This window comes from Eurosta solidaginis, chromosome 5 (assembly GCF_040869045.1).
Source record: "Eurosta solidaginis isolate ZX-2024a chromosome 5, ASM4086904v1, whole genome shotgun sequence".
Lineage (NCBI taxonomy): Eukaryota > Metazoa > Arthropoda > Insecta > Diptera > Tephritidae > Eurosta > Eurosta solidaginis.
This window is the reverse complement of record NC_090323.1, coordinates 247,635,181-247,651,592: the sequence shown is the minus strand read 5'-3', so window position 1 is coordinate 247,651,592 and position 16,412 is coordinate 247,635,181. Positions and strand designations below refer to the sequence as shown.

The window sequence follows — 16,412 nt, the reverse complement described above, 5'->3', positions numbered from 1 at the left end:
ACATGTTTCGCTTGTTTTAGGAATTTTCTAATATTTTATTTTATTTCTTCTCTCAGGATCCAGTACTACCAAAATCCAGCACACCTAAATCGCTTTCAAAAACGAATAGTTCGGATCGCTTAAATCGATCCAGCAATAACAATATAATGAGTAAATCATTAATATCACCATCTCCGAGCCAGACTATTAACACCAACAACAGCAAGATTGAAAAAGACAAAGTAACAGCATATGAACAAAATAAAACAGAAACCGTTACGCCAATTCAAAGCAAAGATGAAAAAAATTCATTAAATATTGCGAAATCCGAAGAGGTAGGTTTTACAGCTGGTACGCTTACTTCACCAACTTCTGAATCAGTAGACGTAACACCAACACAAGGACCCACCTCGGTTGACTCCAACATCACAGAATCGATAGCTTCCACAGCTGAAAATTTAGGCGCAACAGGTGTAGGTGTCGATGAAGCAGCAATGCCGGCCGCGGCCACAAGTGAATCTAAAACGGAACCATCAAATGTTGAGGGGGACTCGTATGAGCATAAGCATGCTGAGCAAAAACCAACAGCTACACCACCACAACCACAGCCGCGTGCACAAAATGGCAACAGCAAAGAAAATTCCGAAATGCGTGAGCTAACGCCACCAACACAAAATGGTGAAAATAATGATTTGATGTCTGCTTCTATGATTGCCAAGAGTAAGATTACAACTGAGGAGGAAGCGAAAGCAGCATTGGCTGAAAGACGCAGATTGGCGCGCGAAGAAGCGGAGCGTCAAGCCGAATTGGAGCGTCAACGTTTGGAGGCCGAACGACTGGCCGAACTAAAGCGACAAGAGGAAGAAGCCGAGCGTCAACGTGCATTCGAAGAGGAAGCTAATCGTTTGGCTCAGGAGCAGCGACGAGCAGAAGAAGAGCGCTTGCGCCAAGCTATTGAAGTAAGTCAATTCATACTAATCGCCAAAACATTGTATCGACCCACAGCTCAGTGGGGATTTGCAAATTTGTTTCAAAATCAAATAACTCAAAAACGCGCATAAAGTTAGCCTAAGCAGATTTCACATATTAGCGCATAGAATAATACTCGAATTAGTTCAATTAGACATCGTTTCGGAGTTACATCCGAAATGATCCAAAAACACTCCGAAAAAGTTTACTAAACTATTACCGAAATCAGCTTAAAAACAATTTCGAATGTGGCCGAAAGAGTCGGCTTTCGATCCTTCGATTAAACCCGAAATGGTTCTTAAAGTATCCCTAAAACCATTCAAGAATGATCCCGAAAACAATTTTGAAGTAACTTCGAAATAGTCCCAAACCGAATTTGAAAACTATTATGAAATGATAGTCCCGAATTTATCCCCAAAATTATTCCGAAATCATCCAGAGATACTCGCGAAATGGTTTATAAATGATCTGAAAATAGTCCCGAAATAGCCATAAAAATATTCTGAAAACAATCACAAAAATATCTACAAATGGTTAGGATATAAGCCAATTCCGAAACTATCCGGAAATAGTGTCTAAATTATTCTCATTTGTTTGCCTTGAACAACCAACTGATATACGGTGATCTTTCACCCCAAACAACAAAAAATGTCAGACTTTTTTCATATTTCAAAATTTTGAGCTATGAATCATTCAAACATTGTGAATTCATACAAGTGCCGAATGTTGAAAAAAAAAACGTTCGCAATAGTAAACAGCCTCGATCCCCTGTTCAATCGCTGTTCGATTACTTAAATCATTTGCCAATTGTGTTTTTAAAACATTTTTGTAAACGACTGGTATATTGTATTGTAACGAATATAGTGAAATTCCGCTTATTTGGAACCTTCTGCTAACTTTCGTATCGCTGAACTGTCGAATAAATAACTCTAATTTCATGTATTGCAAAATGGTCTTTATTACATTACTTCACAACTGATAGCGTGTTTAAATCAAACTGATTACTGACTACTCAGCGTGCGCTGCTTTTATACTCTCTGTTGCCTTGTCCGCATATTTCTCCAAATGTCTAGACGTTTCTTCTTCTAGAATCTCCTACTTGGTTACCAGCTATATGCGTGAGTATTTGTAGTTTATAGCCTCTCGCATAGCCACATGCGTGTGCATATGTGAGTACTACTTCGGCTGATGATTACATGTGTTTATGAGTATCTCTCCGTTGCCTTGTATGTATGTGTGTAGATGATGATTGATTTGTTTACGTATGTACACACGAGTGGTTGCTTAGTATCGGCTAAGTGATGGTAATATTCGTCACAGTATTACATATTTTAAAATGTACGCTTAAATGGCTGCTCATATTTTATCTAATAACTAGATTTTAAGAATTAAAATCAATATGTAGTCTGACTTTCTGTATACACAATTAAAAGAAAAGCTGGTTTGAAATACAAATGGGCAATTCATGGCACTTCAATTTAATAACGACGAGCAAAAAGCAAACCTATTCTCTGTCCATTCGCGACCGCCATTCTCTCTGTCAGCTATTATTTGACAGGTAGGTATGGCAATGGAGGAATAGAAAGATTTTTCACTTGTATGAATTCACAATGCATTCGAACAACCAATTTTATCATTGCCAAATTTCATATTTCATATTTATTGAGTCAATGGCCGAAACCTTACTGACTAGATTTACAAGTTTGCAAATTAACTTAAAACTAAACACTTACTTACTTACTTACTTAATTGGCGCTTAACCGTCTAAACGGTTATGGCCGTCCAACAAGGCGCGCCAGTCGCTCCTTCGCTCCGCCAACCGGCGCCAATTGGTCACACCAAGGGAGTTTAAATCGTTTTCCACCGCCCCTCTACCTCTGCTTCCATAGGCGGGTTCCGATAGAAACACTTTCTTGGCCGGATCATCATCTTTCATTCGCATAACATGGCCTAGCCAGCGCAGCCGCTGCGTTTTAATTCGCTGGACTATGTTGATGTCTGCGTATAGCTCGTACAGCTCATCATTAAATCTTCTTCGGTACTTGCCATCGCCAACGCGTAGAGGTCCATAAATCTTTCGAAGAACTTTTCTCTCGAACACTCCCAAAGCCGCTTCATCTGCTGCTGTCATGGTCCATGCTTCTGCCCCATATAGCAGGACGGGTACGATAAGTGACTTGTAGAGTATGATTTTCGTTCGCCGAGAGAGGACTTTACTTTTCAATTGCCTACCTAGTCCAAAGTAGCATTTATTGGCAAGATTGATTCTTCGCTGGATTTCAGTGCTGATGTTGTTGCTAGTGTTGATGCTGGTTCCCAAATAAACGAAGTCTTTTACTATTTCGAAATTATGGCTGCCAACAGTAGCGTGGTTGCCAAGGCGCATATGCGCTGACTCTTTGCTCGATGACAGCAGGTACTTCGTTTTGTCCTCATTCACCATCAAACCCATCTTTACCGCTTCTTTTTCCAGTTTGGAGTAAGCAGAACTAACAGCGCGGGTGTTTAGGCCGATGATATCAATGTCATCAGCATATGCCAGTAATTGCACGCTTTTATAGTATATTGTTCCAGTGCGGTTAAGTTCTGCAGCTAGTATAATTTTCTCCAGCATCAAATTAAAGAAATCGCACGATAGGGGGTCACCCTGTCTGAAACCTCGTTAAGTTTCGAACGGCTCGGAGAGGTCCTTCCCAATTCTGACTGAGCTGATGGTGTTGCTCAACGTCATTTTGCACAGCCGTATAAGTTTTGCGGGGAAACCAAATTCAGACATAGCGGCATATAGGCAGCTCCTTTTCGTGCTGTCGAAGGCGGCTTTAAAGTCGACGAAGAGGTGATGTGTGTCGATTCTCTTTTCAGGGGTTTTTTCCAAGATTTGGCGCATTGTGAAAATCTGGTCGATGGTAGATTTACCAGGTCTGAAGCCGCACTGATAAGGTCCAGTCAGCCGGTTCACGGTGGGCTTCAATCTTTCGCACAATACACTTAAAAGGACCTTATATGCGATATTAAGAAGGCTGATTCCACGATAGTTGGTGCATTTTGCAGTATCCCCCTTCATGTGGACTGGCCAAATAACACTTAGATTCCAACCGTCGGGCATGCTTTCGTCCGCCCATATTTTGCTAAGAAGCTGCTGCATGCGCCTTACCAACTCCTCGCCGCCGAACTTGAATAGCTCCGCAGGCAATCCATCAGCGCCCACGGCCTTGTTGTTTTTCAATCTGGTTATTGCTATTCTAACTTCTTCATAATCGGGCGGGGGGACATATATTCCATCATCATCGATTGCGGGATCGGGTTCTTCATCTCTGCGCGGTGAATTGCTGCCTCCATTTAGGAGAGCAGAGAAGTATTCCCTCCATAATCTAAGAACTCTCTGGACATCAGTTACAAGGTCGCCGTTTTCATTCCTACAGGAATTTGCCCTGGTCTTAAAACCTTCCGTCTGTCGCCGTATTTTTTGGTAGAATTTTCGGGCGTTCTTCCTGGTGGCTAGCAGCTCAAGCTCCTCGCACTCACGCCTTTCTGCTTCTGCTTTTTTCTTCCTGAAAAGGCGTCTCGCTTCGCTTTTCAACTCGCGATAGCATTCACACACTCCTCTTGTCGCGCTCGCTTTTAACGTAGCCCTGTAGGCAGCGTCTTTTCTTTCGGTTGCAACGCGGCATTCTTCATCATACCAGTTGTTTTTTCGTGGCCGCCGGTAACCAATTTTTTCCTCGGCGGCAGTTCGAAGTGCTTTGGAGATATGCTCCCACTGCTCCTGTATTCCTTCAGGATGATTTGTGCTCTCAGAGAGCAGGTGTGTGAAGCTTTTCGACGTCTAGCTTTCCTTGTGTTTTTTGTTCCTTGGTTTTAGCCGCGTTGAGGCGGGTGCGTATTTTGGCTGCAACGAGATAATGGTACGAGTCGATTTTAGGTCCTCGGATCGTGCGCACTCTAAAACACTGGAGGCATGCCGTACGTCTATCACAACGTGATCGATCTGATTGCGAGTATTTCGATCAGGAGACAGCCATGTAGCTTGATGTATCTTTTTATGCATGAACCTCGTGCTGGATATGACCATGTTTCGAGCACCGGCAAAGTCAATCAGCCTCAGTCCGTTAGGAGAAGTTTCATTATGTAGGCTGAACTTTCCGACTGTAGGGCCAAAAATACCTTCTTTGCCCACCCTGGCGTTAAAGTCGCCAAGCACGACTTTTATATCATGACGGGGGCAGCGCTCGTATGTGCGTTCTAATTGTTCATAAAAAATGTCTTTCACCTCATCGTCTTTCTCCTCTGTCGGCGCATTGGCGCAGATGAATGATATATTAAAAAATTTTGCTTTTATTCGGATAGCGGCGAGACGCTCGTCCACAGGCGTGAACGCCAGCGCTTGGCGACAAAGTCTCTCTCCCACCACGAATCCGACGCCGAAACTGCGCTTATTCACATGGCCACACAATTTTTGATCTTCTTTCTTCCTTGCTTCGTCCAACGCATTTCTTGGATGGCGGTGATGTCAGATTTTGCTTTGACGAGGACATCAACCAGCCGGGCATCTGCACCAATCCCATTCAGGGAGCGGACGTGCCAGGTGCATGCCCTCAATTCATTGTCCTTCAAACGTTTGCCATGGTCGTCATCAATAGAGAGTGTATTTATCCGAGGCTTGTTGTTATATTTCATTGGAGTATGGTTTTACGTGGCGGGTCCCAAGCCCAGCGCACAACCCGCTCAGCGGGGGTGGAAATATAACTTGGCACGTTTATATAGCGAGCCGCTTGCTTCAAGACAGACGCCCGCTTGCAGCCGCTCCTAGAGGTGTAAAGACGCTGCCTATGAGATCTCCCCCGGCTAACCCTTAAACCGATTATGTCAGAGTGGCCTAGCCAGGTTGTCGCCTTCTCACATTAGCTCACCGCTAAACGGGTGTTTAGCGGCTACCCAGAGGACACTTGGTCGCAAGCGACCGGCAGTAGTGAGCTGCTTGAACCGCATGCAAAAAACGCTCTGGCCATTCCCAGGTGAATAGCGGTCAGAAGCTTTCCCCACTTTCGTGGACTTCTACACACGGCCCCACCCACTAAATAACTAAAATTAATTCAAGGATGAGATATTTTTCTCGATAGTAAGACTCAATCCGTAACTTAAACAAAGGCCTGGGTATTGCAAAGTCAAGATTTAGCATTTTGGAAATTTTATTAAACTCTTCGAGACCTCTTGTGAGAGGGGCAAAGCTAAGGTAATTGGTTCTCAGAACTTCACCGTAGAATATATTATGAGAGCGTAGAGATCTACTAGGAACTAGAAAATTTAACTGCCCCAACAGAGCTGAGCAATCAATAGTACCAGAGATAATATCATAAATAAACATTAAATGTTGTACTGAGCGTCTGACATGCAGTGGCATAACATTTATAAGCATGCACCTGTTTATATAAGGTGGTAGGGGATTAACAAAATGAAGGGGTAGGAGGGCGAATCGAATGAATTTACGTTGAACCCTTTCAATTCTAGCAGAGTATGTGCTGTAAATGGGATTCCATATGATAGAGGCGTACTCTAAAAAATTAATAAATAAATTTCGTTTGTAAAATGACATATACACCTTTTTTTAGGAGGCAAAGCAAAAGGAAGAAGAAGAGCGCCGCAAGCGTCAAGATGATGAAAAGCAGCGCGTACAACGCGAAGAAGCCGATAGAAAGGCTAAAGAAGAAGCAGAGAAACAACGCCTTGAGGTTGCCGAACGTCTTAAACGAGAGGAAAAAGAACGCGAAGAACGACGTAAACGCGTTGAAGCGATTATGTCGCGTACACGTAAAGGTGGTGCCGGTGTTGGTATAACTCCAAATTCTACACCAGTAAAAGTAAACTAGAATATTTATATTTTAATTCTGTTCCTTTTCTCAAATGAATTTTGCACTTTCAGGAAAATACAACGCCCAAATCGTCTGCCGATAACTTACAACAGCCACAAACACCACAAGACCAATCCTTTACTACAACAACAGATACCATACTGACTAATGCCATTGGCAATATCACTGATAGTAGTAGCTCAACATCGGGCACTACAACAACTACGAACACACCAAATCCGCCAATACAACAACAACAAAGTACTATTGCTGCTGCACCACCAGCACCTTCACCCGGTAAAATGGAGCCACAAAATACACAAGCCATGTATGAGCAAGCTGTTATTGACAAAGAAACTGCGCTGATAAATAGTTTTTCCAATATGCTAATTGATGAGAATGTAAAAAATTTACATCAACTACAACAGCAACAACATTTCCAACAACCAACACAAATTCTAGAGGTGAGCAATGGAAAATTGCCGCTTAATAGTGATGCGCTTTTGCAAAATACAACAACAATAAATACAAATTCCGTTGCAAACGGTAATGGGCATCACATCGAAAATTTTAATAAAAAGTAAGCAATAAGGCAGATTTTTTTGTTGACGCAAAATGCATTTGCTTATTTTAATGGCTAAGCAAATGTCACAGTTTTTCGAAGTTCGAAATTGAACATTTTGTAGTTTAATTATAAATTAACGTATCATAAAAGCAAAACAAAAAAGGAAAAATGTGAGCGTTACTCGCCTATCTTTGCAGGTTTATATGTGAAAGATTGTCTAATCCTCAAGCAAAAAAATAATTATTTACCGCTTACATAGACTAGGAAAGCGTAAAATACATGTACATATTACCGCTCAAATAAATAAAAATATATCACGATAGGATAGATTTAGAACTCCGGAAGCCCTTAACTATATATTGAAGGCTAACTTCGTAAAACGGAGAAATTACTTCTTTGCTTATGGCCCGATCTCTTCAAAAAAATTAGTTTGATCCAATACCCAGCCGAGTGCTGTAAGTGAAACTTATTATTTGATGGACAGTTTATCATTTATTATGACTTAAAATATGAATGAGTGTTGGGACGTTAGTTGAGCCGGAAAACTTTTATTCGAATATACAATGCTGCGCCACTTTCGTTTGCTAGTGATAAAGAGCCTTTTGATTCAGAACTCTGTTCTTTTTTCTTGGTATTGGACTAAACAGAGTTTTCCGGAGGTATAGATCGGACTTTTAGTAATTCTTTCAAAGTTCGAAATTGAATTGAAATAAAAAAAAACTAAAAATGTGGGGGGTGATTGAAAGCCCTATCCCTAGACCATAAGTAAAATTAAATAATATATAAAAAGATATTAACATAGGCCAAATTTCGATCCTCGAAAGCCCTTTACAATATTTTAAAGGTCAGCGACGAAAAACGAAGAAATCACTTTTTTGTTCTTGGTTTATCAAGAAAACTTTTATTGAAATATACAATCTTGCTTCACTTCGTTTGCTATTGATAAAGAGCCTTTGAATAAATTTTTTTCTGGGTATTGCGCGAAACATTTGCTCTTTTTAATTAGACCATAAGCAAAATGCCATTTCTGCGTTTTCCGATTTTACGTAGGTATGTGCTACCGAAGTTCGAGATAAAACCTTTCGTAATTCTCTCTGAGTGTTTTTACTTTTTAGGCTTTGAAGTGAATATTATATATAAAAACATATTACGAAAGGTCCAATTTCGTACTTCGAAATTAATTAGACTATAAGCAAAATGCCATTTCTGCGTTTTCCGATGTTACGTAGGTATGTGCTACCGAAGTTCGAGATAAAACCTTTCGTAATTCTTTCTGGGTGTTTTTACTTTTTAGGCTTTGAAGTTAATAATGTATAAAAACATATTACGAAAGGTCCAATTTCGTACTTCGAAAGCTTATGCCTATGTTTTTGATACTAACTTCGAAAACAGAGATATCGCTTTTTTTGCTTGTCTCGGTCGTTTCGAAAAAAAGTGCTTTGGTTCAATACGCCATCGAGTGCAGTACAAGTTAATATTTGTATATAGGGTGTGTAGATGATCAGGGATCGCCGTATTAAATATTTTTATAATAATTTTGGAACTTTTTAAGGACTGTTATGACTATTTCGGGATTGTATACTTCATGATCATGATCTGTACTATTTCCGGGCTCTCCTCAGCTCATAACGGGATAATTTCGAACGTTTTACGGTATAATTTGAGGTATATAACAGTCACGGGCATTTCGGGACAATCTCCGGTACATTCCGACGTCATGTTCGAGATACTCATTATTGCCGAAAAATTTTCGAAATAAATTTTGAATCATTTAGAAATTGTGCCGGATTGTTTTCGCAATCAAGTCGGGCATATTTTTGGTTTATTTATTTGGAATGTCTTCTAGATCATTCCAGAACTAACTGTAAATAATTTAGAATTGTTTTCCGAATCCGCGATCATTTAGGCACTATCTCCAGATCATTTTGTAATGATTTCGGAACTATTTTTCCACTATAAAACTAAGAATACAAATATAATTGTGATTTTTTGCTATTTATGGCTTGAATAAATTTTGTTTTAATATCTTTTCGTTCTTTTACTTTTGAATTTTGCGCTCCCTTACAAAGTGATATCAATAACCTGCAGGGTGGTGTTACAACAACACCAAATCAATTAATTGATTTTGGTATAGAGTCACAAGATATCAATAATGCCGTAAACCTTAATAACAACAATAGCTTGTTAAATGCAACAACAACAAATCCAACACTAGTCACTGCAGATAGTCACGAAAATAAAGGTGATTTTCATTTCGAATTTAAAATTGGTTGCTAAATTGTTTACATATATTTCATTGCTCTTTTTAATCTTAGATATTTCATTGCTGTGAGTCTAAGCAACCGCTAGCAGCCTGCTAATACTGGACGCGCAAACTAAAATAAAAAAACATCAACAAATTGTTGCACCATAATTATGGAAAACTTTTGAAATCATATTAAAAAGTTGGATTAATTGCGGCGGACGCATTGGCAAGGAAAAGGATACATGAATGTGTTTGTGTGTTTTTGCGACAATTTATGGTTACTTCACATTTAAGACGTAATTAATACAAGTTTAACTGATTTAATATTAAATATAATAATAATAGCTGTGTTTTTTAACACGCGCGTATACGTTTCGTTTGCGCGTGTAAAAAAACGCATATCTTGGCTTAGATAATGCTTAGGAGACCCATCTAGCGGCTGTGGTTAAACAACTAGCTACAGCAACAGGGTGTACCGAAAAGCAGAGACGCAACGCTCTGATGACCATAGGGTATAACATATAGCTGAATCAGTTGCGATGAATTGTGGACACACATAGAATACATAGAATTAGTGTAGAGGGTGAAACAAAGACACATATTTCAGTTACATCTGAGTATAATGCGTATTGAAATTTAGTAGGACAAAATTTATGCGCAGCAATCTCAGAGGTGTATTTATAGTTTGTCGCTTAGCAGTCAATATAAAGTTTAAGCGTAAACGGATATACGCGTGTTAAAAAACACGGCTAATGTATGTGACCTGGAATCATGAAACGACCCTATTGTGCGGATATACCGTTTTTCACTTTTTGAGTGATTCTTATAGGAAATTTAACGCTCTTTCCAATGGAATAACTTGCAGTTTTTTAACTTTCTTAGTTTTTTCACAAATCGCATTTAAAGCCAAATCGGAGTTTTTTTCTTATTATTGCATTGTCATCGGGTTCTGAACTATATTCCAAGTTTCAAGCTTGTAGCTTTTCGGGAAGTTAATCTTTAATTACAAAATTCGTTCACAACGGCCAGCCGCTACACACAGTCAAGCTAAACAATAACTGTAATCGCGTTTTTCTCGAAAACTTGTTTTCGCACAATAGGGTCGTTTCATGATTCCAGGTCACATATATGCATAATTAGAAGCAAAGCAAAATGGAAAGCTAAAGCAAAAGTTAAAATGCTATGTTTTTTTAGGTCATTTTTGAAATCAGTTTTGAAAAAGAAAAAACCAAACAAAAATGAGAAGCAAAATCATTTGATTAAGAATTAATTTAAAAAAGCATTAAACAATAAAGATGAAAAGGGATAAAGGCTTAAAACTACGGCAAATGTTCCTCCCGAAACACATAAAAAAAAATTAGTAACAAAAACAATATTAGCTAGAAAGTGCAAACAAAATGTATTAGGAATACATGATTGAAAAAAAACAGACACACGTGCGCATAAAGCGGCATAGGCAACACTTTAATTAAATTATGAAAATCAATGGTAAAAGACCTAAACTTGTGTGTATGTGTGGGTGAATTACTGACGCTTGTATGTATAGGGAAGAGCAAGCTGGAAAATTTAGCAAAAGTATAATACATTTTTTTCTATATAATCAGTGCAAGCAACTTTATTAAGAAATCTAAGTAGATATATACATATGTATGTATATATGAAAAGGCATGATTATTGTGAACATTTAATCAAAAAGAAAGAAAAAACATAGAAATTTTATTAGGAACACTACTGCTAAATAATTTGTTTTTTCGGTATTGGGCTGAACTATTTTTGTTTTTAAGAGTTTGATCCATAAGTAAAAATTTAATTTCTCCGTTTTTCGCAGTTAGCCTTTTAAAGTTCGAAATTTCGTAAAATTAAGCGGCGTCAAAAGAATGATATGAAGACATTTTTTAACATTTTTCAAAGCATTAAATTTGAAAAAAAAATTATGTATCGAAAGTTGCAGTTTCGATATTCGAAAGCCCCTAGCTCCAATTTGGAGGTTTAGTTCGAAAACGATAGATAACACTATTTTGTTTCAAACTCTTTAAAAACAATTGTTACGGTCCAATATCCAGCCGGGAAGTGTAAGTAGAATTTTGGAGTGCGAAAGCACCAGACAGCACTATAGACATGTTTACGCTGAGAGATATACTGCATAAAAAACATTACATATTTCCGCATTATGAGCTTAGTTTTTGCAAATTAAATGTATTTAGCTAAAGCTTGTTGAAAAGGGTATTTCCTAAGAGCAAGAACAAAATAAGAAAAAACAGAGAAAAAATACGTTAAAAAAATAAACAAAGTATATATTTAAATATATTTCCAAACGTGCATCCATGCAATCTATACTCGATAGCTGTTAGAGTTCGAAATTGAAACGCTGTGGCTAATTCCAATGGTTTTCCAATTTCAAGTTTGAATTTTTATTGCGTTCAAAACTAATTTGATTCTTTGTTGCAATAAATGGAACTCGTTTAATATTTAGTGTGTTGCCTTAAATGCTTCATAGCTTATTTATTTGTGCAAGCTAAAAATTTCAACCACACGCTAAGAATCTTTTAAATTTTTAATACATATAGAATAGTTTTATATAATCTGTATTGCACACAAAATCATAGGTACACTAAAAATAGCAGCAAAAATGATTTTCAAATTTTGTCAAATTTTGTACTTTTTATTTTGATTAATTTAATGAACTGAGTAACGAAAACTATGCAAACCAATATCGAATCAAAATTTTAAAATGCGAAATTTGTTTTTAATTTTCATAAAACTGTAAAACAATTGCGAAAATGTTTTCGAAAAATTTAGAAAATACCTAAAGAAAAATTTGAGAATTCGAGAAATTTTTAGAAATTTCTGTAAATTCCCAATTTGAAATTGAAGCGACTGCGTATGCAGTCAAAAATCGAGTTAATTTTTGTCTGTTTTTCTGAAGGGTCATTTAGATTTTCTTCTATACAACAAATAAAGCTTTACACACATTGTATGGAAGAAATTTTAAAATAGCCTTGGAAAAAATATTGTCAAAAATCAATGCGTATAAAGAACAAAGTTTAAAATAAAAATGTACAGCAGTGATTTACATGTAGTTTAAATACAAAATGTGTCTTATCTAACAACTAGCACATTTATTTAAAAGTCTAAATAACTTTAAGCAAATCAGGGATTGGATGCATTCAACAAAATGTCTGTTTTCTTTAAGACTATACATATACATATGTACATTAGACTGGGTCGATTTATTAACCGATATCGCGCCATCGATTTTTCGATAGGATTTGGGCTCAGCAAAAAAATTCCACTACGCATACCCAAAAAAAATAATTTTCGAGCTTGTGAAATTTTATTTTTTTACTTTTTTCGACTTTGATTTTTAAGGGTTTTTTCATGACCTACTAAAAAATTTTCATTTGATTGTATAATTTTCATGCATACCCGTTATCGACAACGTTTTTAGCGTTATCGACAACGTTTGGGTCGGATAGAGTAAAGATATGAACATTTTTTTAGTAGGTCATGAAAAAAACCTTAAAAATCAAAGTCGAAAAAAAGTGAAAAAAAACGAAATTTCGCAGGGTCGAAAATTATTTTTTGGGTATGCGTACTGGAACTTTTTTCCTGGGCCCAAATCCTATCGAAAAATCGATGGCGCGATATCGGTTAACTTTCGTCCATACAAATCGACCCACCCTAATGTAATGCATATAAATTTCTCTCTTATTGCTGTGCATGTATTTGCCTGTATTTAGTAAGAACTTGTGGTTCAATTTCAGCTTTAAATTATTGATTTACCGACGCCTTAATTAAAGATGAACTTAGCTCCGCTAGCCATTCGAAAATGAGCTTTCTCAGCAGTTGTTTAAAAAATTGTCCAAATTCGTGTGATGAGATAAAGCATTTTCAGCTGGCTTTGCTGACATAATGAATTTTTAAATTAAATTCGAAGATAGAACATTTTGAAACATATAACAAAATTTTAAATTATGCTGCGATAGTTTATTTTCAAACTAGTAGTCCCATTTAAATGCATTTCGTCGGTTAATACTTAAAAAAAATTTAAAATTTTATTCAAAATATAAATAGCTCTAGGCAAAAAAAAAATTATTAAAAATAATTTGCCATGTTTTATATGCATTATATAAAGGTGTGCTCGCCTTTTTCGTGTTGTCAGATTTGTGCACCAAAAAGCTATGGTATTAATCATAATATAAACAAAAAAGAATACATTTAGATAATATTTAAAAGGTAAATAAATTTAAAAAGTAACTGGCTGTTCAGAAATGCAGGCAACACTAAGACGAATCTATAGAAGATGATAGCAAGGCGAATCCAGCCCCAAATCACCGTACAACAGAATGTCAAATCAAAAGAAGTGTGTTTTGTTTTATTGACATCCTATAGCAACATATTTTCCAAGAAAAAAAAAACACAAGAATATCCGCCTTGCTCAGTAGAGCTTGTTATCGCCTAGTAGCACTAGAAAAACGAGCAATTCGCTGCTTTTTATGCGTTCACCTTCTAATGAATTCGCCTTGGTCAACACTTGCCAGCGAATTACCCACATAAGTTGGAGTGTTAGCCGCGCTTCGAAAAAATTATGTATTTAAACAGAAATAAAAAAGCAAAGCATTATAATTTATGTAATATCACCAATTTTGCGTGCGCGTTTATAGTTTATATATATATTTATATGTAGTAAATGTATTCTCGTATTTTTGATGATTTATTATTTAGTTTCTTTTTTTTTTAATTGTATGTCATCTGAATCTACACATTTGCATATACACATACATATTTGCAAAGCTTATACTTAAAAAACAAAAATTAGTTGAAAAAAAGAAAATCCAAACAAAATGTTTTAATTTGTTAATATAACTTATTTATATATGAATGTATACACCATGTAATAGCTGATACAACAACATTTAAAATATACAATTTTTTTCATGTAATAATTGCAAGCCTTTTAAGTTTATTTACAAAAAAATATATTAGTTGGAACAAATATTGCTCATTACTTCAATAGTGCCATAACTCAAAATCATGAATTTTGAGTTAATAACATATAAACGTACCCAATATCATGATCTATGTTGTATAAAAAAATCTTTGTGATCAGTTCAAAATTTAGCACGTGCTATAAAAATGAAAATATGCCTTTATATGCGCAACATATGGCAGTTGAAATCTTTGAATGGCTCTCCTGGAAAATTGTGTCTTTTGAATTATGGCACTATGGAAGTAAATGAGCGATATGTAGTCATTGGAAACATCTTGAAACACTCGTCAATATCATCGGCTCAGTGACTAAGGAGCTTTTTAAAAACTGCAGTTTCAAAAATAGTCTGTATGAGCTCAGATTTTTCATAATCGACAACGCCTTTTTAGAAGAGATTCTTCATCATAAATTAAATAATATTTAGCTGTGGGCTTTAGGTTTCTTTTATCATTTACTGAGAAATGCTGTTCTTCCACTCGGTCGTCTATATATAAAAAAAGGGTAAAGGGTCGCCCCTCGGTAGTGTTTGACAAACACGCCGAGTGCATTTCTGCAATGAAAAGCTTCTCAATGAAAACTCATCTGCCTTGCAGATGCCGTTCGAAGTCGGCATAAAACAAGTAGGTCCCATCACGCCAATGTATAGGAAAAATTAATAGTGAGCCCGACGCAAATTGGAAGAGCAGCTCGGCCTAAAATCTTTTCGGAGCTTTTCGCGCCTTACACTTATTTCTATTTTCGAGATAAGGCGTTATTACTCCAATCAAACGAAATACTATTTAAGTCTACACTATTTACTGAAAACAGTTTGTATAGTTTTTTCTTTAAAATATGCAAGTATTAAAAACCGCAATTTCGAAAATATTTTATTGTATCTGAAAAATACATATTTTCAAATACTGTGAACTCGAACATTTGTGAAAACAATCTTGAAGAAGTCCAAATGATATTTGTTGAGGTTTCGAGTTCGTGTTATTTGCAATGTTTTAAATACGCAAATAGTTTCTAAAATTTCTGTAAAATAGTTTTGAACTTTCCAAATTATGTTTTTTTCAATTTTTTTCTACATGGTTACCGCATATTTTACAAAACTTAATACTGCATGCCATAGATGTCATCAGAGTATCATATTTTTTGAGCTTCTGCATGCTAAGAGTTTTGAAATTTGAAACGAAATTTCAAATATGTACTGCATGCTTGAAGAATTTCTAAACTTTAAGGTACTACTCCGCCCGTCTGGGGAGCGATTTAATATGATCTCGTCGAACCTAGGTATGTAGATTTTAGTCGCCTCTAATTGGTTTGCTAAGGTACTTTTAAGAAAGAAATATGTTGGAACATGTGGCAAAATTGGAGAGAGTGGGCATCCTAGATTGCCGGTGTACTACATGCTTAAGCAATGTCAATTTCAATTCGAAAAAATTAAAAAAAGAATGTTGCATACTTATAGGCGTAAGAATTGTTTCCTATGTGATATGAATGTTCGGTGCTTTTTTAACAATTTTTGCGCGAGTTTAATTATAGTAAATTTTTTCCCACTAAGTTTTTCTTTAAAACATGTTAACCCTCTAACGACCTACGTGTTTAATTATTTTAAGACTTAAAAAAAAAACGGTTGCAAAACAAATTTAATTTGTTTACTACATTTGCATAATATCATTTACACATACTTCATCATACTACACACATAAACACTTAGTTTATATTTATAGTAATTTTGTTAAATAATTGAATTCTTGCATGCATTCAAAGTTAATTTAAGTAACCTATTGCAATGCATTAAATATTTAAGAAATATGTAAAAACCATCATTGC

At 36.4% G+C, this 16,412-nt stretch overlaps 2 protein-coding genes across 10 annotated transcripts in view; one reads left to right on the top strand and one right to left on the bottom strand.

Annotated features, from left to right (window-relative positions):
- Positions 1 to 14,559, top strand: part of ens (ensconsin) — an 80,120-nt gene extending 65,561 nt beyond the window's left edge. For 6 of the 9 annotated variants that reach the window (XM_067789479.1, XM_067789481.1, XM_067789478.1 and 3 more), the window contains 5 exons: positions 57 to 938; positions 6,558 to 6,806; positions 6,869 to 7,377; positions 9,432 to 9,604; positions 9,678 to 14,559. In XM_067789479.1, coding sequence (XP_067645580.1) covers positions 57 to 938; positions 6,558 to 6,806; positions 6,869 to 7,377; positions 9,432 to 9,604; positions 9,678 to 9,694 — 1,830 coding nt within the window. In that variant the 3' untranslated portion in view covers positions 9,695 to 14,559. Of the gene's footprint in view, positions 1 to 56; positions 939 to 6,557; positions 6,807 to 6,868; positions 7,378 to 9,431; positions 9,605 to 9,677 lie in introns of those variants that run through there. The other 3 variants (XM_067789483.1, XM_067789482.1, XM_067789477.1) reach the window with 2 other exon arrangements.
- The window catches only part of LOC137253109 (uncharacterized), a 486,773-nt gene that overhangs the window by 67,922 nt on the left and 402,439 nt on the right, over positions 1 to 16,412 (bottom strand). The window lies entirely within an intron of this gene.